Source organism: Neodiprion lecontei, chromosome 6 (genome assembly GCF_021901455.1).
Source record: "Neodiprion lecontei isolate iyNeoLeco1 chromosome 6, iyNeoLeco1.1, whole genome shotgun sequence".
NCBI classification, from domain to species: domain Eukaryota; kingdom Metazoa; phylum Arthropoda; class Insecta; order Hymenoptera; family Diprionidae; genus Neodiprion; species Neodiprion lecontei.
The window spans coordinates 5,379,175-5,404,806 of NC_060265.1; the positions used below are offsets into that span (position 1 = coordinate 5,379,175).

General features: G+C 41.2%; 1 protein-coding gene across 1 annotated transcript in view; it reads left to right on the forward strand.

Annotated features, from left to right (window-relative positions):
• The window catches only part of LOC107222411 (eukaryotic translation initiation factor 5B), a 57,903-nt gene that overhangs the window by 8,916 nt on the left and 23,355 nt on the right, over positions 1 to 25,632 (forward strand). Inside the window, exons 14-16 of the mRNA XM_046743381.1 lie at positions 15,195 to 15,271; positions 15,406 to 15,613; positions 15,746 to 15,841. Of these exons, the coding sequence (XP_046599337.1) occupies positions 15,195 to 15,271; positions 15,406 to 15,613; positions 15,746 to 15,841 (381 nt within the window). The remainder of the gene's footprint in view (positions 1 to 15,194; positions 15,272 to 15,405; positions 15,614 to 15,745; positions 15,842 to 25,632) is intronic.

The following is a 25,632-nucleotide window of genomic DNA, read 5'->3' on the forward strand; positions in this document are numbered from 1 at the left end:
TTACTTACCGCGTGCCATTCGTCACGTAGTATAAACTGCTTACACCGGCGGACACGCGCTTGTACGACGCCAATTGCTTCCTCTTGATATTATTAGTTGTATATAAGAGATATCGCATGCGTATAATTAACTTGCGACAATTATTCACCCGTAACATATCTATAATTATGTGTACAGCGTATATGCGAAAACTCGCGATAATGATAACTCGTATTTAAGTTGAAATATGTTTTAAACAATCAGCTTTCGCGAATATTGGAAATTTTCAAACATCCAATTTAACGACTACGTTTCTCAATTCATACTCGTATGGATACCTGTTACGATTAACCGTCTCTGCTAGTTTCGAAACATTCGCGGGTGGGAAGATTTAAAAGGAAACAAAGAGAGAGAGAGAGAAAAATCGATGATCAAATTCGACGTTGTCAAATGAAACGTGGGCAAAAACGGTGATTTCAATTTGCCCTGTGCAGCATATAACGCGTGTTATACATACATACGTACACCTGTATACCTGTATATGCGTATATGTTGCGCAAACGAATCGAAAGAGATGCAAAGGTTGGCCCCTCGTGTGATATTTGGGACACGTGTGAAAACGGGTAACGCACGCGCTCCTCCCTCCCTCCCTATACAATATTTATATGCACAGTATACGCATGCGTGTGTAATGCGTAACTATATATAGACACGGACTATATTGATAAGGTGATAACACTCGCAGCGATAATATTTAACGTTAGACCCGCCGCCAGTATACGTGCACATACGCACGTATATAATACCTATATTACGTATAATACGGGGTCGAAATTATATCTCGAAGCAATTTCAATTCCATTCTCATGATCCCCCCTCCCTCTCATCCGTCTACCCCCTCCCTTGTTTCGTCCTCCAGTTTGCTCCGATCACGGGACCGAGTTGTTGAGTTGTTTTAACACATGAATGAATATAAACGAATGAACGAACGAAAGTCGTCCCCCACCAACTTCTCTCTCTCTCTCTCTCTCTCTCGTACACCGCGTGCACCCGTATTATAAACGAGGAAGATATTCCTGAATGGCGACTACCGCACGTGTTAGTCGATCCTCGGATACGGTCTATATACCTGCGAACATATACGCCCATATACATATAATCTTACACGTATGCGGTGTGCCTGATATACGTATGTATGTACGTACATAGGCGGGTTGGCAAACGTAAATACATGCGCACGTGGTATATGCAAGTGTAATATCATAGCGGTGAACGGTGAGTAGGAGGCAAAAGCGGCTGTATATGCGGTACATGTGTCGTATACATTCGTAGGTGTGTATCAAACCTTTCAAACGTGGTGAAAAAGCGGATGGCGCTAGCCGAGATCGGGAAAGGGAGGGAATGATATTGCTAGCGAGAAGACGAGGGGAGAGGCTTGGCTGTAATACAAATGTAATAAGAAAACGCAAATGCGCGAAAAAAGAATTTAAAAAAAAAACACACGAACCGTTCAACGATTGATCAGGTTTGATTATACGAGAAAAAAAATTTCAAGTCGTTGTATAATTCATAACGCCCAGATACACACAATGGTGAATTCGGAATTTACATTAGGAATCTGTGTGCGCGCAATGTGTAAAAAGAATAGCTACCGAGGTATTCCGAAGGCGGCGAGGGGCGGGGAAGGGAGGGTGGAGCGCCGGCGTCGTCGTCGTTCCTAAATCGACTTACCTCAACGTAAAGATAGATGTGTGAGTGTGTGGATTCGCGTCGAGGTGATACGGCGTGGATAGCGTTATGAGGAGGCCTTGGGGAGGGATCGCGATATCATTGGAATGTCTTTGCGCAAATTGTATGCAAATATGTACGCAGGTATACACGTGTACGTGCATACATAGATAATATTTCCTATCAATACGCGATGTTATACAATAATTTGACATGTAGGTATGTGTGCGAGGCGTATATACACGTGCGTACTTACGTATGTATACAAATTATGTATGCGTGTCGATACATGCGTGTATGGAACGCGGAGGCCGCTCGCCTTGACACAATCGCGAATTATTGTTGTTATTCTTATCCTACGGTACATACGAACACGAGTGTTTATATAAATTTTCAATATACACGTGAAATTTATACGCACACCACGCATCTGCATCGCAGCTTTACCTCGCATATATTCTCGTATGTATGGTAAAACAGCGTGCATCGAAGAGTTCGGAACTACTTTCGCAAGAATTTTAAAACCTGTATATTACGCTCGTGTTTAGGCATATGTATACAGTCGGTATATCTGAGTTGCGCGGTTGTAACTTTTTTTTTTTTATTAATTAACCTTTTGCTCAATTCAAGTTTTATCGCGATCTATGATTTTCCTCCATCTCAATTCTTTGGGTATAAATTAGCAACCGATTTGTGCAAAGGAATGCTATTTACCTGTACAGGTACCTGTATTTAGTCTGTATAACACACGTATAAACGTAATTATGGATATGACGTTACTGCAAATTTCAAAGTGAAATTCTTTCTTTTTTAATACGCACACTTTTAAATACGTTAATTTTTTTTCGTCTTCCATACGCATCGCTTGCGAAAATTGTTACAATTAAATTAAATACACCTGTGCTAACTTTGTTAATATTTGTAACCCGCGTACTTTTGTTATCAACTTTTACAACGTATGTAAGCGGTGGCTTAAAAGCCATATACATTTATGTATACAATATATAGATATATTTGCAGTATGTTATAACGGAAACAGAAATGCGGCCGTACGAAAGCGGGGCAAAAAAACTAGTGCTCGGATATCACGATCCGGAAACCAGACGGTTGGACTGAGTCCGTCTCGAGTGTCATTCTTCCTTCTTTTCTCTTTCCCTCATTTCCGCATCTTATCCTCTCTTATCCTCTCTTGTTTCTTACCCCGTATACGTACACACTTAACCCTTTTAGTCGCACATTATTGTGCCGAGTCGACTTTTATAACAAGATGGTATTCGTAATCAGCGACCCCAAAAACTTGTAATTTATGTAAAACGTGTGTATATGTGTAGAGGGTTAATTTTATTGGATATGAATTATTCCTTCAATTTTCGCGATTTTTTTCAATCAATTTGTTCCTGTAACAATAATAATTTACATTATATCGCAATAATTACTATTATGCTGTCAGAAATAGAAAAGGACCGCTAAGGAATATGTTTTCACAAATTCTTTAAATACACAGAAGAATGCATGTAAAATGGGCGGTAAGAATACTCAGAATTATGACTCAAATGATTATAAACCGTACTTCGGTCAATTTTATACATGTGTACGCATATATCTTGAAGATCTTGTGCACCGAAAAGCACATTTTACAGTCGGATGTCGCAACAGCCTTATGCGATTAACATTCCCACCGATATCGTATCGCCTTTATATTTGTATTAAAATATTCGTTGTACGCACGGTGCGATAGAAAAAATTGCTCAATTCACATTTCCCGGGCAGAGAAGAAAATAATATCAGCGAAAGGGAAATTTACTCCGGGCAAAATATCTAGGCTTGAATTTTTCGTCTCTCTTCAGACTTTACAATGGTACATAATATCAACGCAGTTACCTACTCGACGTTCGAGTATTTTTAACTTTTTATCATATTATGTTAACGTACCTCTGTAATAAAAAGCCTCGTACTCGTTGTCCTCTTCGTGTAATATTCTTCTTCTGTGTCACGATTCGTGACAAGGTGACATTCTCCCGGCGACCGCGGCTTCGGACTTACGCATTCACGAGTATGGCGTAAGCCCGTAATATGCATGCCGCATGCGGTAGACGGGCTTAAAACACTCCGTGATACTTTTAACGTCCGACAAGGACCGGCGAACAAAGCTACACATATGCACGACTCCTCCGCTCGCTACGCAGCTACGTACGAAATCATCCCGAAATTCACCCTGACATAAAATCTACCTACATACGTGTGAATATGTATGATCGAAATCTTTCCACGATAAAATCACGCGTGCGTTGTAAAATTTACTTACAACGGCTATCGTCGTGCGATATACATATATATATGCGGTATCTAATTGAAAACGTAACGTGAACAGGCACTAATTACTAATTACTAATTAACCGCTCGAACAATTGAACGGCAGATTACAACGCGGTACATGTATAATACCTACAATAATTATCATCTTCTCGATCTCCGCAGCGTAACTGCACAGCCACGCAATTAATATACATTATACTGCGGATTCGAAACGCCGCGTTACTATTATTATTGTTGTTGTTATCGTTATTATAGTTGTAATATACGCTGCGGATGTGTTTTTTTTTTTTCTTCCCTTCTTTTTCTCGCAATTAATTGATCGCGTTAAGTTGCAGGTACAAGCTTTTAGAACGTGATATGTGATATATATATATATATATATATATATATATATGGCAATTCGTGGTGAAATTTTCATAACACTTATTTTTCGATGATTATATACTGTACTAGCGGTATTAAAGACCGTATGATGATAATAATTATATTTTACTCGCACGTATAATTCACAAAGATTTTGCAACGATTGCAATCTAGTTGTACTGCGATGAGAAGAGAAAAAAGAAAAAGAAGAGAAAAAAGGAAAGGAAAGATAAAATTCGAGATTATACCAGGACACAGGTATTATTGAACTCTGCGGCGGCTTCAGGATTATCGATTGATCGTTTCGGCTACCGGAAGTCACCGGTACGCACGAACTTCCCTGCATTGTGCGCGGCTCCTTCCATTCATAACGCCTCCGATTCTTTCGTTCCTAAATTCTGGAATCTTGGGAGGCGAATAGCGTGAGAGCCGATTAGTTTCCGCTATGGGATTTTCACCGTAGGATACACCGAGAGAAGCGTTTTATTCACCGTTAATAAAAGTACATTTGGATATAGCGAAGTAATGGTTTCGTTATTATTATCAAAATTTTAGTTCAGTGAAATTTGATTTGTTTGTTGTGTTTTTTTTTTTTTTTTTTTATTTCCTTCCAACTACAAGCAAGTTTCTATCGATCATTATTTGGCTCAACTAGAATTTGATGATAATAACGAAAAATTTATTTCGTTATATCGAAATAGTCGTTAACAGTAAACAAAGTCTTTTCTCGGTGTGAGATATTTATAACTACTAAAACAATTCTCGAAAACTTCGTTAAATGTCATTTATTTCGAAAGATTTGGAAATCGTTTGCGGATATCCGGTAGATTATAGCCGGTAGGCTTTATTAATTTTCGGTGTTTTCTTCATATTATTCACCTCGCTTCTCGTCCATTCGCTTTCACAACTCCGCGGGGCAGGGTTCCTTTCGAGCTTGTTGTATGAACTCCAGAATGCAGCAGGTGTACCGAAATAGCTTTATGCCAATCAGCGATTTTCATTCATTCATGCATGCATGTATGAGACATGACTTGTATATTCGTATCTCAAGCCGCAAGGATTTCCCTCTCTCTCTCTCTCTCTCTCTCTCTCTCTCTCTCTCTCTCTCTCTCTCTCTCTCTCTCTCTCTCTCTCTCTCTCTCTCTCTCTCTCTCTCTCTCTCTCTCGAGCCGCAATCGGGAGCGTAAGGCGAGACTTTCAAAAATTTATGCGAATTCACAGAAACGGAAGAATTGCCATTTTTCACCAAATCAAGTCCGGCAGAATAATATGACGTATGGAAGTCAATAAATTCGTCCAATTTTAGAGTCTAAATTTTTTTAATACACTACAATATTTATAAATTTGTATTACTTATGATTTCTGAAAATCAACATGTCTTACGCGTCGTGATATAAAAATCTGCAATAATTCTCATACGTATAAATATTTGAATGGTGCCAAAAAAAAAAAAAAAAAATGTGCGCGTAATTACTTCACGTACGTATATAGTAACATTATCGCTTGACAAGTAAAAATTGTCGAAAAATCAGGAAACAAAGGATTGGCAAAATCGGAATATAACCGCAGCAGCGTTCGCTTCTGTCTGTTCATTGATTCACGGCATCCGACTCGCTCGCTCTTTCGCGTCCTTCTCTCCTCGGTTAGGTTCATTCATTCGGCACCCGATCGACCTGGCAGCTGCCTCTTCTCCTCCCTCTGCCAAGGCAAATTATCTCTGCGACGCTGAACCCATTTACTACCCGGAGGGCCAGGTGATGATTCCGACGAAGAATGTCTGCCCGTTCACTCTGCGCCCAAGATATATACCGTGATATAGGTATGTAGGTGTCTCTGGGTATATACACATGCACATGGATAAACTTGCGTACCTATGTAAGAATATTGCATGTGTGTGTGTGTGTGTGAATATGTATCTCGTGCCCGCAGGTAAATCCACATATTTACGTATACATGTGTGTCTGTGAAAAGACGGCAGATGCACGTGCCAACCTGGCAGACCGGCTACAGGAATTATTGTAAGCCGCTTTTCTCTTTCTTTCTTTCTTTCTTTTTTTTTTCTTTTCTTTTTTTTTTTCTTGACATCTAGATCGACTTCACTTTTGACTCATTGTTGAACGGGAAAATTTAAAGCGCACGCAATCGTATCTCGTTTTTGAGTCAGCTCTACCCGCGGGGATAAGTCACTGAAAGAAGAAATGAAATTGTACGGTACGAATTGTAAATCAAAGTAACTTGACTGAACGAAGTTTTTTTTTAAATACAACGAGGCATCTATAGGGATTAATGAAGTTATTGCCAATCGCTTGAAAAAGCTTAAATCACCGCACGATTGCGGTGAACTGATCGTGTGGTAATATGGCTGGAAATTATTGGAATCTTTAAAAGTTTCGCTGCAATCACGAAATTTTTTGACATCGAGTTATTCGGGGATTTTTTTGAGATCTATTGTTATTCTATCCCATACGGATATCAATGAAAATCGCATGGAACCCTCGGAGATCAATCGAAGTCAATGATCAACGAATTGGAATCATTGAATGACGCGTCGGATTCAAAGTCCCCTTTTTAAGAAGATCAAAATACCGATTAAATTGCCTTTTTCTACAGAATTATCGATTTATTTTGCATCATCTCGAAGGGGTGTTTCACCGGTGCGCTTTAGTTGTAAATATCCTTCGAAATGATTTCATAATCTCCGAAATCACACTGAAATTCGTGATATTAGAATAAAGTTCTGCATTAATAATCATCAAGGTGATCTTTGATAGTTGTGAGAAATCATTTGGGATTACAGGAATCTCTGTGTAACCTTAAGAAATCACCAAAAAAATCACATGATCAAAATAAAATTTATCTGTCACGTAATCTCTCCATAACAGTAACTAATCACGAAATACGCAATCATTGCGTCAATTTTTTTTACGGTGAAACAATATTTAAGCGTGTGTGTTTTTAAACGAATTTTTATTCGTCGGTTTTTTTTCTATCTTCTTTTTTTATTCATCACGATCCGGATGCCGGATAAGAAGAAGAGACGCGCGCCGAGTAGCTCGCACTTCCTTTCCCATGCATAACGTGTCGAAACTGGGCATCGTTCTTATTGCCGGTATTCTTGCACGAGATACGAACTTAGGCACAATACATACACGGTGTACAAGACAACGTATAAAGGCACAGACAATGCAAGGAAAGAGTTCGTTTCCACGGTTAGTCTTCCTCATTCGTGCAGACGGAAGATGAGATATATCATATACACACTAAGTGACGTTGTGTAAGTTCCTTATACGCGTATCTTCCTCTTTTTGCCCACTTTCGTTGTTGCTGTGGATATGTGGATGCAGGTATTCGTTCCACTCTTTGGGCGTCATTGTGTTTGCCTGATACGTTGTCATATTGCTTGTAGTGCGTAATTCTTTCTGCACTTCGGCCAAGTATGTGCAAAGTCTGTCTTGAGGAACATTCTTCTTGTTTCAAGCAAAATTACGTTTTCGAAAATCGGCCGACGCGTTCGGATTTTATTCACGTTTCAAATCAAGTTCCGTTTTTGTTTGGCCCACCCTGTATATTATACCACGTAGTGTCTCGTATTCACAAACTGATCTCTACGCAGTGATATAACCCTGCGTTGTGAAAATCTCTGACTCTGAATCTCTTTGACTCTTCGAAACAAGCGTTTTTCATTTCGTTGTTCTTATTATAGTTTTTTTTTTTCTTTTCTTTTGTCTTTGTTTTATCTTCTTCCGAAGATGTGACGAGGTGATCGGGATCCACTCTGTTATTAAGTTCCTTCCCGCATGCGGCGAAAGAATTTTAGTCCATTACAACGTACGTAAAGAGGAAACGGAGGAACGGTTGTTCTTTTAAAAAAGAAAAAAAAGAAAAATTCCGAATCGTGGTAAAGTAAAAATTCACATAGCGTAACAGACACATGCGCAGTGATCCGCGGTGGGAGGAAAGGAAACCAGCATCTCGAATCTGCATCCGGTTGTGTTTTCTGACTGTATTTATTACACGGACGAGGCTCGTCTCCGTTTCTCCGCCATCAATGGACCGTGACTATTACAGTATTTTACTAGAACGGAGGTACGGACGATGAGTCGTGGTAAAAGTATGCGGCGATGCCGAGTGAATCGGTGCATCCTTTCATCTTCTCTTTCCAAATTCCGTCGCCCTCTTACACTCCTCTCAACCCTTTGACCGCCGTGTTGTAGCGTATTTGCTACAACGACTAAACGGATATTTTTGAAAGTATCTTCCTCGATTACAATTTAAAAATTTTGAAATAGATTCGACAAATAGCAACGCACTCCGGAGAAAGTATTTACCACTGAATAATTTGATTTGAAAAATTCTGTTTCTAAAAATGGTAAATTTTCTTAAATTAAGACAAAACGATGTTTTGTTTTCAACGGGAAAGAGACTTGGCCGTTGAAGGGGGTTAATTCTACCGGTATGATCGTGCACGTTGACGATTCCCATTTATTTCGCCATATTCAGTGCGCAGCCGTGCCGTGGATCGATTAAATGCCTTTCTGCAAGTTTTGTAGCATTTTGCATGCACGCATATATATATAGCAGAGTCGCAGGCGACGCAGACCAGCTTCAGCTTCGGCTTCTGCTGGTTCTGCGGTCGGCTAGCCACTTCCTTACCGAGAAAGACCGCGCAATTACCGCACCGCCACGGTACGGTTACACAGATTGGAAAAAGGAACCGTCCTAATAGGAAAGATCCTGCTCTTTGCCGCTCCGCGTGATGCCCTGAAACGCGCGTAGGTATATTTCTCCTGCGTTTGCAGCTTAGCTACTTGCCAACATCCGCCAGGCAAGATCATGCGGAGTGCCAGGGGAAGAGAAAAGAAGAGAATAGGAGAGAAACGCTGCGCTAAGCGACGCTCCACGTCCTTCTCTCTTCCGGTACTGCACGGTATCAAGTATTATTATTCGTGCGGCGTATACCCGCGGTTAAATTGCAGCTACGCATCGACGATACCGGAATGTTGTTGTTGATTTGTTCATTTCATTTTTATTTCTTTCCATATTCTATATTTATTTTTTATTTTTTCGTCCACTCGCAGGTATTTACAATTTAAACCACCCACATTTCGATGACGCACGATTCGTAAAGGTTTCCCGAGTGTTTTTGGTGCGTTCGTACGTTGTAATTCGAATGCCGTACGCGTTACGTTTCTACGTACACGTATATACGTAGCGTCGCATGTATCACGGGTACTAAAAATTCCAGACGATAATCCTGCGAGGCGAGGCAATTGACGACAGATGAGGCAAGACCTGCAAACGAACTTACAATAATTCTAATTACAATTGATAAGGTGTTGTAATTGCGGAACGGTATGCGCCCGACTTCCGTCCGCCGTTTAAATTCATTCTTATTGACGAATGGAGCTATAAGCTATACAAACACGCCGCGAATTTAAATCGATTAGAAAACGGACACGTCGCCGTTTATTATATGCCGACACGACCTGAATACGAATTTTCATCGTCGATACCTGCTGCAGGTATCCATCTATAAGGCTGTACGACGTACTATAGAGCTTATAAATATGTACAACGTGTCATCCCCATCGTCGTATACGTGTGTTTGTACAGGTTGCGATGGTAATGAACGGTATACGCTTTGTACGCCTCGAGTTGTCGCAACCTTCGATTCCTTTGCAAAATGTCAATTTTCCACGATTTTGTAACTTTTATACTTGCCTTTGATTTCCCTCCTTATTACGCGTAACGAGTTTACTTAATAATTTTATCCGTCGGGCGATTGAGGTTGTTACACAATTTAACCAAAGTCAGAAACGCCGAGTTTATCCAACCTCCGCAACTTCTCGCAGACTATTTCATTCTACATTCGTGGAAACAAATATGTGATCAGGCACACCTCCGATGCAGCGTCGTTACGCGTAATAGGTAATGCCAATAGTAGTCGTGCCCACGACAATTAATGGCTTTTTAACATTTTAATACAACTCGGCAACCGCTCGTACGCACGTATACATGTACAGGTATGGTATACGTATAATGTAAAGTCTTGTGAAGACACCGTACAAACATTGGATACCCGGCATATTTATCTACGTGAATAATATAACGAGAAGAACGAAAAAACGTAGGAAAAGAAAAGAAAAGAAACGCAGGAAATACCGAAAATGGAAACAAAACTGTATAAAGAGACCTTAATAGGGCGTCCATTAACTGCGTGGGAAGATAGGCGGATGCCTAATTTCATGAGGGATATAAATTTGGTTGAAAATTTTCAATTTCAACGCCGGAATTAGGGGAGGCTTTTATACGTACAGATTGCCATCCCTCTCCCCCCAAGGTGTGTTATACAGCTGAGTCTCCAATTTAGGGAGGCTAATCTTCTAAAACTACATTCATATACCTGCGTATAATTCCAGGGTAAGCATGTATGTGTGTATATATGTATGTATGTATGGGTGTATGTATGTATAAGCTGCACGTACAACGGGCCGGAAATAAGATCCGGTCGGGACTCACTTCTGTCGGTTGCAAACCCCCGGAGGGATGAATGGAGGGATGCGAATACAGTGCCTGTTGGGCTTCGGAACGACTTCCGGTGTTCGGGGTAAACTACGGAATCAGGCTTTTGTGCTGCAGCCCGAACTGCAGGGTGCAACAAATCTCGTTTAGATCCGGGTGAAAAACCGCGAAATGGGCCAAGACGATTTCTTTCAATATTATTCTTCGGACGTTCTTTGACACGAAGAGTTGCCAACAGCAGCCGGGACCCGCCTTCCGGCCGACGCCGTGTCTTCCATATAAATCACCCGTCGTCTCAATCTTGGCATGACAAAATTATCGGTATGCAGGATAATTCTTACTCTGTTCGATATTCTTTAACGCGAAATGAGAATAATTTGTGATTTAAGGCGATGCTGTACAGTCACTCTTTACCCATCGAGTAAAATGGCACTCTTTTTTACCACCGTTCCAGGCCAAAATTCCACAGTCAACGTAATTATACACGCAATTCTGAACAATGATGTCCGGAAAATTTTATGGCCGAGAAATTTTTTCGACGATAAGTGCTTATCGAATTACAGGGATAAGTTTACTGGCATCATTGATGTGTAAAACAAAACTTGCTTTTTTTTTCTGCAATTTATTGGTAATTATGGACGGAAATTAACTTTTCCTCAACAGGATCTTTTTGTCGCCTGTTTGCGATGCGTGTTTCAATTGTCAAACAAATTGCAATTTTATTTATTGCCTGCGTATTTTCTCAATTCTTATTGTTTTCCTTACCCTTCTTGCGATTCTCCACTTCGTCTTGTTTTTCGATATCCTTACAAACTGTTCTTATTATGCGCGCGTAGGACTCGTACGCTTCGCAGCGGGGCTCGAACCATTTCCGGTCCCACTTCCGTCTCCTGTTTGCCATGTGCCTTCTCGGTCATGCCACGCCTTTGAATTTTCCGTTCCGTTCCGTTTCCTTTCCTTTCCTTTTCCCTCTTTTCCTCCCCTCAGTCTCTCTTCTTTCTGCCTTTTCTTATTTATACCACACGCTGCACACCGTTTCAACGATTTCCTTGCTCGGCTAGTCTTCGCCTTCTCGTTCTTTCAAATTCTTCTCGCTTGTTCACAATTAGACAAACTTTACTACATTCAGGTACAATCTATTCGCCATTACGGGGATCCGTTCGACATTTTCATTGTACACTGCATGTTGGTTGCTCGTCAAGTATATATAATACAGTAACAAGTAAATGGAATTTGCGAAAATGATGGACGGTATCGCGAATCAAACGTTCCTCGCTGATCAGCCGGCTCGCTAGTTATTTATAATTCTTCTTTGCGAGACATTCGACACATTGTGTTACAGAGACGAGTTGTTACAAACGACAATAGCGTATTCGAAATGATCCCCGACACACCTATACGGCCCTGGAATTTCACCCACATACCGAGGCGCGTGACGTAAGCAGCAGGCTGGATATAGCGGTCGCGTATATAACGCGTCGTGAAACATTATAAGCCATCGCCGAAGAATGTTTCATGCTTTGCTTTTTCATTTTCGTTACAGTTATACGTATATGCACACACATGTCGTAACATATACGGAGGAAAAATGAATAGGCAGGAGTCAAGTTATACGTTTCATCCCGCACACCGACACCTCGACTATCCGTCCCTTTCCCTTTATTGTGCTTGCACTCTGTATATTTCCAAAAACAAGAAGAAAAAAAAAAGACTCAATACTTACTTCGTATCTTTGTCCGACTTGGCACGATTCTAGTTACACCTACAATGATCCTTACACCTGATATATTCCACTGTTACTCTGAATTTTTACGATTACGATGATGACGACGACGACGATGAGGATGACGATGCTTGCAATGCAGCGTCAAATGTTTGGTCAGCACTTGCACAGCTATATAGTATGTACACGGTGTAATATCAACCTACGCCCATAGATTCGTTGCACATACATTGACGTCTTTTTATGTTGGTACCTGCATATTTAACCCGGCTCCGTGATACTCAGATTATATTCATGTGCGTATACACATTATATCCATGGCGCATCGTTTCGTTGTTCAATGGCTCATCAACCCCCCTTCTTTTCATCTCTGCCAAACGCAGTACGATATTAAATTGAAAATCGGGATCGAGAGATAGATAGATAGATAAGTTTATTACGTCCTAGCTATGCTTGGGGGTCAGAAGAGAATAGGCAAAATAATACAATGTGATACAAATACATCTCGAGAATGATAACATAGCACATACAGTACGTGAAAGTAACAAAGTGATCACTGCAATAGGATACAAGCTTAACGCGCTGTAGTGATCAGGGGAAAATTTAATAGATCGCAATAGTACTTACAGAATAAGACGTAAAATAGACAAAACTACGAGCAATAATAAAGAGTTTGAACTAAGTAAAGAAAAGTTGAAACAGCAGAGTAGAATGTAATCGTTAGTGCAAATTTCTAGTTAATCAGGTGAAAAGGGAAGTGGCCGAAATAAAAGAAGATAAAGATGCAGACGCAGAGATAGAGAGAGAGAGAGATTGATTGGTTAAACTTTATTTATATCCTAGGAATACTGTGGGTCAAATGAAGATACATACATCATGTATCGAATAAGAGGTATGGTATGCGAACATTGGGTATAAAGATGGGTACGTAGAATTTAAAAAGAACACTAAGAGTCTAGGAAATACTTAGAAATTACGTAAGTACATAGAATTACATGTCAATTTAATTCAAATCGATAGACTACGGTTGCTTAGGTTATTTTTACTTAAAATTAAAGCAAATCGGAGTGAGATTAAATTGAACTGATTAGAATAAAACGAGATAGATAGATATAGAAGCGTTTATTTCGTACTCTGGGTCACCTAAAAGCACCGTGCAAAAAAAAAAAAATCTACAATAGTATATGCGGGCGAGAGTATATAAACTCAAGTAACTACTTATAGTAAGTCAAAGCTAAAAAGTAAACTAAACCTAACGAGACACTTATCCAGGCTGAAATTACCCATTTAGAGAGATAGATAGATAGATAGATCGTATATTTTATGCCTTAGAACACTTTCGGGCAAAATAGATACGTAGCAAGTTTAACCCTAGAGAGAGAGAGAGGGGGGGAGGGGGGGGGGGGGAGAAGGATGCTCGACATTTCGTTGCATACGTACATACATGTAGAGTAACAATGCGCAAGAGGTAAAATCCTGGTTATGATCCGGTGATGACCCGCGACCATGACGACGACCATCATCTCCTGCTGCGGAGCACCGGAGCAAGAGCAGGACAGCCCACATTCTTTCGACCTTCTTCTTCTTCTCTTCTTATTCTTCTTCTTCTTCTCCTCCTTCTTCTTCTTCGTCTTCTTCTTCTTCAACTTCTTTCCCCCGAACCTTGTGGCCGGTTTACCAGTTACGAGACGCCTTCTTCGCGTCGACTCGGGGATCTCGTCGCGAGTAGAAGAGACTAGCCTAAGTTTTACGCACACTAACCGGCAACCCCTTCCTCCCCCCTTTCACAATATGTTATTTATCGTTTTACGTTATACCTGTTTATACTGTTTCTATACGTATTCACGTACCTAACGGCCTAAATTAATTATCATTCGACAGTCCGCGGTGTGATATCTAACCGGGCTGCAATGGAGGGGAAAATGAAATGATACAAACCAGATATTTATCCTCGTATATACACTTATCTATATTTATATCTAGCTTTTTTTGCATTCCGGTATTTCTAAGACTATTTTTATTCTTATTTTATTTTTTTTTTTATTTTTCACTCAACTTCGTTCGAAGAAGAATTTATCGCGATTCATACACGCGTTCATTCAATTCGCCGAAATTTTCTGCACGCAGGTCATACCGTTTAATATAATCATCTCAAGACGTCACTAATATGGTTATGTATTATAATCAGACACCCTCCGAAATTCTTGAGAAACAAATTCTTCGCATATTTCATGCGTACGTGTTACACACATTTACCTACCGATCACGTCATCGTTTTCATCAATCTTTCAACGACTGACTTAAACAGTTCGGAGTATTCCGCAGTTGTTATACAATCTTTAGGAATTTATAGGCTTCTTTTTCTCCTTTATTTTTTTACTACGCTTCTCAAGTGTGTTATCCAAATCGCAAACACTTGACGCCCTGTGAATCGTGTTTGTAGTTTTTGAACCGGAAAACCGATTTTAACTGCGTTTATGTCCACTGTTATTTTTTTTTTGACAAACTTGCGTGTAATCAAGGATCGAAATAACCGATCGAACGATATTTTCTAATTTTGCAGTACGCCGGGATAAGGATAGGTCCAGTGGTCAAAAAGGACATCATGAAGGCATCGATTATGCTGGAGCACGATAGCCAGTGAGTGATTATATTTTACCATTTTACCATTTTATTTATTTATCTCTCCTTTTTTTCTTTCCTTTTACACATCTTCATTCGATTATCTTACAAACTATTTCTACCACGTGACCATGCACGTTATACGTTTACAGATACGCAACAATTCTGGCATTCGACGTGAAGATAGAAAAGGACGCGCAGGAATTGGCCGATTCGGTCGGGGTCAAGATATTCCAGGCTGACATAATCTATCATCTCTTCGACAAGTTCACCGCCTATAGGGAGGAACTGAAACAACGGAAACGGGACGAGAACAAGCACATCGCCGTATTTCCCTGTAAACTGCGTGTTCTTCCGCAGGTTCGCATCCTCCATTGTACCCTCGATTTACCGATCGTGACTTTGACAAAAAATGAAAAAAAGTAATAAAACTGTCAAAGTTACGGGTTGAGACGAATGAAAAATCTCAATCGAATACGTCGCTGTTCACAGTTTATTTTCAACTCGAGAGATCCTATCGTCGTTGGCGTTATGGTGGAGGCCGGTATCGTCAAGGAAGGAACGCCGATCTGCGTGCCCAGCAAAGAGGTGAGTCGTCAACGATTGGTATTAATTTTTTTTCATCAAAATTCTACGCTCCCCGCATTGTTATACGCGTGGAAGAAAAAAGCGACTCTCGAGGACTGCGGAGGAAGTTAAGGAGAGTATCCGGTGATCTAATTATTATTGCTATCGTCGTCGTCGTTATTTTCTAACCGCTACCTTATGAAGCCGGCGGTGAAAATGACCGCGGGATGAACGAGAAACTATTAGGCGAAAAGCCGCGTGCCATTTAGAGCGGATGGCGTAGGTATCCATGCGCGATATAACCCCACGTGCAACGTGTCTCTGCCTACCTGCACTGAAATCTACCTACCCAACTACCTACCAGCCTCTCTACAGACGGCATAGGTGGATCGTATATAGGCGTTGTAGTAGGTACGGCATGCAGGCGAGCCTCTGCAACCTCCTCCACCTTCGTCCCACGCTTTGTATACCTTCGGACGAGCAGGAAACTTGAAGATTACACTCGAGGCGCTCTCGATACGTTACGACTCTTGCCATTATACCTACTACCTGTACAGGTATAATGATATTATACAGGATGCGTAGGTTAATTGTAAATATACGCCGTACCAGAGACGTAACGGATAACAAAACGCTTTGGACTCGAGACGACTCTCGGATCTGCGAGGTAAATTATTTGGCTTGATGTTGAATTAATCCCTAAAGCGTCCCGCCTGTAAGGTGTAGGTTCTTACGTAAATCTCATATATGCCAGAAGGTGATAACGAGGTTCCAGATATAAATAGTTTGAAACGAGGAACGAAGGTGGGAGAGGGTAGAAAACTCCTGTACCCGATGATAAACTGTCAACAACGAACGTGGGAGAGGAGGATTAAGATAACGGAATTGGATTTAAACTAAGGCGTTTAACGCGTGGGTGGGTTGAATAGCGCACATTACGCGTACAGTCTGTATCTGTTTATGTTACATTGCTTTTTAAACAAGAGAATCGAACGACGAGGTCGAAGTGAAAAATGTTTCTACAACGGATACTGTAATGAGAGAGTGTCTTCGTTACAACTTTACTCTCGTCATTCTTGTTGTTTCTTTTCATCATCGTCATCGTTATTGTTACTATCAATTCTTTTTCCCCTCATCTTCGGAGTCTGCTTAACACGGGAAACTCCTTAGTACCTGTACATAGTCACGGGCGTCAATAACCAGTTCGCGATTAATTTATGAATGGCTGAGAGCGTCTATTCGTAATTTCCTCCTCCTTCCACTCTCTCCCTGACTCTGACCGATCGAACGAGCCGTAGGTACATACCTTTCTCTTCGCGTATCTCACAAGTATCTCTCTCTTTCTCTCTCTTTCCTTCTTTAGCTGCGTTTGTGCACGCGTGTGATGGCGGATGATCTCGTACACGGTTCCAATCCACTCTATACACACCTTCACTCACGTTCCTTTGAACTTTGATGCGAGGTTCGGATCAGGTACGAGGTGGGTTTCGTATAATAGGCTGGTGGCATATCCGGGCCACTTGAGTTGGCAGTGTACGTTATTAGTGCCTACCTTTTACGTGACGATATCGTGTTTCCATCGGAGTTTGCTTACTGCAACGGCGGCACCATCCTTGCTGTATCATAAAATTCCCCGCCACCTCCTCCTCTTCCGCCTCCTTCTTATTCAGTCGAACACTTGTGTCAAGTGTGCAGGCAACTCACGCATTTTTTCATACACTTGAATTGGGAAAGAAATATGTTGTCGCGGTGCAGCGGCCTTTTTTCCCCTCCCCAAACCGTACGAGAAAATCTTGAATCGCGTTGAATTTTAATGCGAACGCTGACGCAGCGAATTACAATTGTCAGAGATATCCATACGTGAGTAGTACGCGGTTAATACAGAGGCATGAGACCGGAGTACGCGATGAATTACGTAAACTGGAACGTACCGAGATCTAAATTGAGAAGAACTCGACTGCAACTGGAACGAACCGGGTCCAACTAGGGCGAGGCCTATAAATCGTACGTACTTGAGGTATAATTTGGAAGAGATTTGAGCAGCATGATTTTTAAATACCGGTCTCGTTGTCCTTGTCGCAACGAATCGGCTGAAGGGAGATCGGAAACGTAGAACGGTATTACAACCGCGCGAAGAGAAGATGTTGGGCGAAAGGAAGAAGAAGAAGAAGAAGTAGTAGAAAAAGAAGAAAGAAAGAAAAAAACGGGGCCGAGGAGGGGGAGAAAACGAAAAGAGGAAAGAGAAGTGTACATGTGACACGGGTTTCGGAAGAGGGAAGAAAACATAAACGTGAACGGAACCCCGTCAGGGGATCATCCGGACCGGATGTTACCGGTCACGAAGTGTTGCCTCAGGTCGGGAATAAGGCCGAAGGGAACGAAGGAGTTAATTCCGGGGGATTAAAGGAGGGGGGGTTTGAAACGGACGGTGGTCCAACCGCGAATCCCTTTTCTTACTCGATGTCCCTGGTGGTGGTTCTTATTCTTCTTTTTCTTTTTCTTTTTCTTCTTCTCTTCCCGAACGAGTGCAAATGAAAGAGAAGAGAAAAACGAAGAATGAGAATGCAAATAAGAAAAAAGAAAAAAAATAAGGAACGAAACTACGACGGCACGTCCTTTTATTTATCCTTCGGGGGAATTCTCGTCCGTCTCGACCCTGGTCGACTCTCTTGGAAATCTTGCCGGAGCGTCTCTGACGGCTATACGTGATCTTGCCTTAATCGTACGAATTTTAACCCTGCGTCACTTCCGCCCCGTTGCATGCCGGAGGCGGTTGGCTCGCTCTTTGAGTTTTACTGAAGAATGCTTCCGTCGACACCGATCCACCCCTCTCGCCCTCGTCGTCTCGTCGTGTTCGCCGTTCGTATTGCTCGAATTACCTGCACCTTATACCATCAACTTGACGCGTTATAAAAGTTCGTGCAAATCTAGCGAAACTCGATACGTACTTTGCCACGTGATTCTCGGCCACATCATTTTCTCACACGTAACAATACAATTTCTCACGTAGGTTTTTGTACGGAAGAAAGCGCGAATTCTATATGCGTTCTTTATTTTTTTTTTTTTTATTTATTTATTTATTTATTTTTTTTTTTTATTATTATCTTTCTTTACCGCGGTGACGTTTCTCCTGCTGACACTTCAACATTCCTTCCTGTCGAATTGACTGTTTGAAGAGAGCTAAAATCCTAAATAATGAAATATCATGATGCAATGGAGGAAAAAAAAGAAAAAAAAAAGAAAGAAATTGGAAATATTTTCTGGAAACGTGAACGGGGGTGACGGTTAAGTTCACAAATTCGACATTTTTATCGTATCGTGAAATATATCCATCTTCCGTTCAAAGATTAAGGATTTATTTGTTTTTTTTTCTATTGACATTAAATTACGAACCATAAAATGTCAAGAATTTTACACCGGTGATTCATTGAAATCTGTGAATATAGGCCATGGCAACGAAACTGTACCGCATTGTAATGGACGCAGTGTCCGAGACGCGAGTTGAAAAGCACGTGTACGTGTAAGAAAAGGGAGGTGTGTGGATTTTCTTCTCTATTTTTCTATCTTTTTTTTCTCCTTCTTTAACGTACAATTCTATTTTCTCTCCCCCAGGTTTTTCTTGTTTTTTTTTCCTTCTTCTTTTTTTTTTTTCTAGAAACGTTCAAACCTTATCGAAGACAAGTTCAACAACACGTTATCTGTTTACCACGTTACTCGACGCTCCACGAGACCGAACGTTTTCACTTACCGAGAGTTTTATATATATATAAATATATATATATATATATACTACAATATATTATTACATACACATCTATGTATGTATGTATTTATTTATTTGTTTATACACCTTGTTAATAATGAAAAAAAGCAAATACCGGACAGTAGGTACAATTTCAAATTTCTAGCGAGGTGTTACCTGTATATCCCGTGACGAAAGAAAAAAAAAGAGGCGGGGGGGGGGCGAAACAAAAAAAATTCCCCCTGCAGATTATACTCGCACTGATCAAATTCCTTGCAATGTATCCTCGAGAAAGATATATATATATATATATAAAAGTTTTTTTTTTTTTTAATCGGGAGAGAGAGGTGAAACGAAAAAGATAAGAGTACATAAGAGTTGAGCGTAGAGCGAAGAGACCTGGCCTCCGAAAGCACGGAGCTGACTGACTTCGAGAAAGATATAACCACCATGCTGCCAGATGTGTGGCTCCGTAGTTCGTTTTACATATATCGCGGTGGGATGGTATGGGCTACGGATATGGGTATCAACCGAGTGGAGTTAGTTGTGCGGTCGTGCTCTCTCTCTTTCTCTCTCTCTCTCTCTCTCTCTCTCTCTCTCTCTCTCTCGCTCTCTCTCTCTCTCTCTCTCTCTCTCAAGCAAGAAGCGCGTGTTATTCGATACCGGCCGTGGGATCGTGTCGATTGTGATGCTGCTTCTACTGCCTTATCCACGTTTGACTTCTCACAGTTTGCGTTGCTGCCCTCAATGGACGAACGGTTGTCAATATTCAATAACCTTGTGAATAAGGTACTGGATTGTGCTGTTCCTGTCAGGGAACTTACTTTGCGGCGATCACCCGCGCCTTGGATATCGCTAGAAATCAGAAGTTTGATGAAAAAGCGCAATGCCTGTTACCGGTCCTTTAAGAGATCTCGCAGTGTGGAAGTTTTCGCCGAATATGTTGCGTACCGTAGAGATGTGAAGCGTGCTTTAGCAGCCGCCAAGACTACTTACATACAAGAGCGGTTCAATACTTGTGGTGGTGCGCGATCGTTTTGGCGTGAGATGGAGAACCTTGGCCTTGCCAAGTGTAAAAAACCACCGGCTGCTCTACCTAGTGGTATTACTGTCGATGATCTTAATGAACACTTTCTGCCTAGTACTGTTACTGTGCGGTATGACTGCCCGGTGGTACAGAACCTTGCCGAGAGGCAGATAGAATCCTTCATCTTCTCACCGATCACGAACAGATGTGTCAACAGTGCGCTGTCACGTATTACAACTCGTGCATGTGGCCCTGATAACCTTCCGATACAGGCGTTTAAGACATTAAAAGATCTACTGATGCCGCTGATTGTATATTTTCTGAACTCTCTACTAACAACGGCATCGGTTCCTTTGTTGTGGAAATCCTCAATTGTCGTGCCTATAGCGAAGGTCCCCGATCCCACTGGCCCGTCAGATTTTAGGCCAATATCTCTTCTCTGCTCGCTGTCTAAAGTGCTTGAACGGATAGTATACGATCAACTCACGGTGCATCTTGCTCGTGGTAATTATCTCGATCCACGTCAGACTGGATTTCGTGAGGGTATGGGAACGCAATCAGCCGTCTTGCGTTTGGTGGATGACTGTAGGATTGCGATTGATGATCGCATGGTTACTTTGGTGGTGTTTTTAGACTTCTCCAAAGCATTTGACATGGTAAACCATGCGCTGCTTCTGTCGAAGCTGCGAACTTTCGGACTATCTGACAATGTACTTGAGTGGTTCAACTCATACCTATCTGACCGTATGCAAGTGGTTCGCGATTCTAGTGGTACGACCTCGCGGGTACGTCCTCTCCTGACAGGTGTACCGCAAGGCAGTGTTCTCGGACCGTTACTATTTTCACTTTTCATAAACGATCTCCCCCATTGCCTCTCGCGATGTCGCCATCTACTTTACGCAGATGATCTTGTGATATATCTTAGTTGCTTGCCGTCTAAAATGAGCGAAACATTAGCCTTGGTTAATGCTGATATTGAGAGTATCTGGTTATGGAGTGTAGAGAACCGTCTTAGACTGAATGTAGATAAAACTAAAGCCATGGTTATTGGCAGCTCTAAATATGTAAACGTGGTCTGTGCAACGCAGCTTCCTTCTCTCAGTCTGGGGGGTCATCCTATCGATTTTGTAACCAGTTTTAGGTATCTTGGGGTTATAATAGATAGAACGCTGTCATGGACGGAACACATTACTGAAGTGTGTAAACGTAGCGCGTCTACTCTGTATCGGTTGAGGATGACAACCTACGACGTGGATGTTGCGCTTAAGAGGCGCCTGGTCGCGTCTCTTGTCCTACCGATAAGTGACTACTGTGCAGGAGTGTTCACTAACCTTTCCGAAGGCTTAGATAGAAAAATTTCTGTTGCGCTCAACAATTGTGTGCGCTATGTTTTTCGTCAAACGCGGTTTGTGCACATATCTGACTTTCGACGAAGGCTCGGCTGGCTCACCATGCGCGATCGCCGATTGTACATCATTGGTTGCATTTTCTATAAGGCCATACATGAAGGGCTTCCTGGCCTATTCGACTGTTTTCAGCCAAGTCAGTATGCATCACGTCGTCGTGACCCGTCGCGAACTGACACTCTTGTCCTACCATCGGCTCGTACGGTGACGTATCAAAAGTCTTTTGCGTATGTTGGCGTTAACCTTTGGAACTCTTTGCCTCCGTCAATCACATCAGCGTCCACTTTGCCGGTGTTTCGTATTGGCCTGCTAGAATATCTGCGAGCGGAAGAGGCTGAGCGTGTGCAGCGAGGGTGACGCGTGTGAAATTATTGAAATCGACAGATGTATTGTATGATGTATGCTGTATGATGTATGATGAATGCTGTACGATGTGTTATGCGCGCAGAATGTGGCTGCCCTCTCTGTATGTACGCTTTTTCATTCGGCTTGTGTCTATTTCTATTTCTATTTTTATTTATTTATTTTTTTTTTTTTTTTTTTTTTTTTTTTCTTTTTTATTTTATTTTATTTTATTTTTGTATTATTTTATATTATATTATTTCGGTACTGTTCACCAACCGCCATATTATGTATATTATATATAATGTATATTATGCCTATGGTTGCTAGGGGGTATTACCCCGCGATCAAATAAATACTCTCTCTCTCTCTCTCTCTCTCTCTTTCTCTACACTCGATACAAATCACAGCGAGAGACTGTCGCTGTATACGAGTCTACCAATCACTCGGAATACAGTAGGGTACGTTATACGCGCCCGTCCATCCTGTCCTATCAGTTTTGCCCTCCACCCTCCGTTCGGGCGAACCGATTTCTCGGTAACCATCTACACTCTTCTTGATAGAGATAAATAATTGAGGGAGGGAGGGAGGGGGAGGAAGTGGGATCCCTTCGCGTTACTCTTCGACGGTAAAAAATGATTTAAAGCCTGTCTGCTGCCGATGCGTGTCGTCCGTTTATATATGTATATTCATACGTGTGTATATGTATATGTATTATACACACGCCTGTAACGTGTCTTGTATTATATGCACACTTGAGCGATCCTGATAAAGGCACGTGCATGCGTATCATAGGATAGTTTCGCGATGTGCTGAATACTTTATCCCTGAGGTTATTTTTTTTTCTTTTATCCCCTCTTCTTCTTAATCTTCTTCTTCTTCTTCTTCTTCGTATTCTTCTTCTTGCCTCCTTACTCTCGACTCCGTGTTACTGCATCGTTAATCCGTGCAACGATATTATATTATACGCTATAAATGAGAAGACGGTACACTTTGGCATCTTGGGTTGAATGTCGCTGTATTCGATATCCCATATGTCGAGAGGTACCTTATACGTACATATAGACTGCAATAGCATTCACGAAGCGAATAAATTATCTATAGGACTTGTTTTATTTTAAATATAATATTTCACGCCCCACTTGAACTTGCGTAAACCCTGGCGGATATTTATATTTATTAGATGGGAGAAACAATTTATTTATTTATTTTTTTTTCTTTATTTTCGTTTTCAACTACAACGAAACAAGGTTTCGAACACGTGTCTAATGCGCGTCGATCTAATGTACCTAAAAAATTATCGCCGATATTCAAACTACACTTCGGGTTGAAATATTCTTTTCCGCTTTGTCTTTCTGGGCCGCAACTGCATGTGTTGATGAATTTACAATTCCTCAGGGATTGTCTGTTATTGTTATATTTGTTCTATCGTAGTGTAACACCACGTTGCATAGAACGGTAAGTCCCTGTTCAAGTACACTTTGGCTGTGCGTCTATAACTGAATGGGGGGGAAAAAAAAAAAAAAAACAGGGACAATCACATTATCACCGTGAGTTTGTAAGTACGGACGTACGTACTTTACATACATACAGTACCTAAGTACGACCCGCGTCTATATCTGTACGAGGAATTGAAAAACGATAATGAAACATCGAAGACCGGATGTACGTATAATGTGGTTATCGGCAGAGGCGCGGTGCGATAGCTTCTCATTGTCTTCACGCGCTTCGACCCGCGATTCGAGAAGTCGGTTCGCCATTGCAGCACCTAATACTGTCTCGAGTTTCCAAAGAGTTTATCTCTCTCTCTCTCTCTCTCTCTCTCTCTCTCTCTCTGCAGGTATGATGCACATGGCATAACGCGCTGAGCAAGGCGAAGCGAAATTATCCGCCAGTATATGCACGGGAGTAAATTCCGCGAGCACGATGATTCGGCAATTTCTGTTTATCAGTTTTTTTTTTTTCCACACTCTTCTCATTTTTCTTATTACGAACATATTCTTCCATGTTTCCGCATCGCTGCAGTCTTCGACTCGTGACTCACGCGTCGCGGTTGACACCGGAAACGGACATTCGATTCTCGACTCGTCGGTAGCGACACGCACGCACACATCCGCGCGCATGGCCAATCTAAAGCAATTCGCAATCTGAGTCCATATCTTTTGTATTACGCAGTCGTGTTGTACCTACTCGTGTAGAATGTGACGTGTTCTCCTTATAATCGGTTGCGGGAAACCGTATGGTTGAATTTCCGTTTTCCGGAATTGAACGAATAAGTCAGTGTTGCGGTGAGTTTCGAGGAAATGGGAAAGCGAACGAGTCCAAGAGCGCTTTCCTCGCGTCCCGGATGCCTCTGGCCAAAGGAAAAATAATATTTCTTTTTAAAATATCAGTTTAGGAATTCATTTAAATCTACAAGATCAATTTGTATGTTATGTAATATGTATAGAGAAAATATATGGTTAGTTGTTTTCTTTCATATTTTCATCATCGATTCCTTGCGTACATAATCGCGAGATTTATAAATTTGCCGTCATGCCTCTTCCTCTCTTTTTCTCTCCCTTTCCTGTTTCTCCGCACTTTAAGAAAAACGCAAGCGCAGTGCGGTGCGATAAAACGCGCGCATGTTGGACGAGAATATTATGGACGGAGGCGTGAGTAAGCGGGCGAGCGATAAAACCGGATAACATTGGTCGGGAAACAGGATGTTGGGGGAAAGCGAAGAGAGGAGAGGAGAGGAGAGGAGAGGAGAGGAGAGGAGAGGAGAGGAGAGGAGAGGAGAGGAGAGAAGACCTGCAAAGAGAGGAAACGAGACGAACATCGAGACAGATTCTCTTTTCTGCTAGAAACGTGTATCATTATTCTACGCGTGTATGTACATTAGGATGATTCATTCTCGAACCTTTTTTTTTCCTTCTTTCTTTCTTTCTTTCTAAGGTCGTGCTAGAAATATTTGTGACAAATATTGAAAGAGAAAAAAAAAAAAAAAAACACCGCCGTAAAACCTGGAGGAGGTAGAAAAATATTTAGAAGTCGTTACGAATTATTGAAATATTTTTTGTTCACTTTTATGCGTACATCTCACAGACTTATATACATATATATATATACTGATATATGATACTGAATGAATGATACTGATTTTCAATTATTTATTTATTGTATTTCAATTATTGTTAGTGACGACATGTTTTACGACAATTTATTTTTTTTTTTTTAACCTTTGTTTTTTCAATATTTGTCACACATTTTTCAAACATCTGTTTAAAAAATAAGAAAAAAAATAAATGTTGAC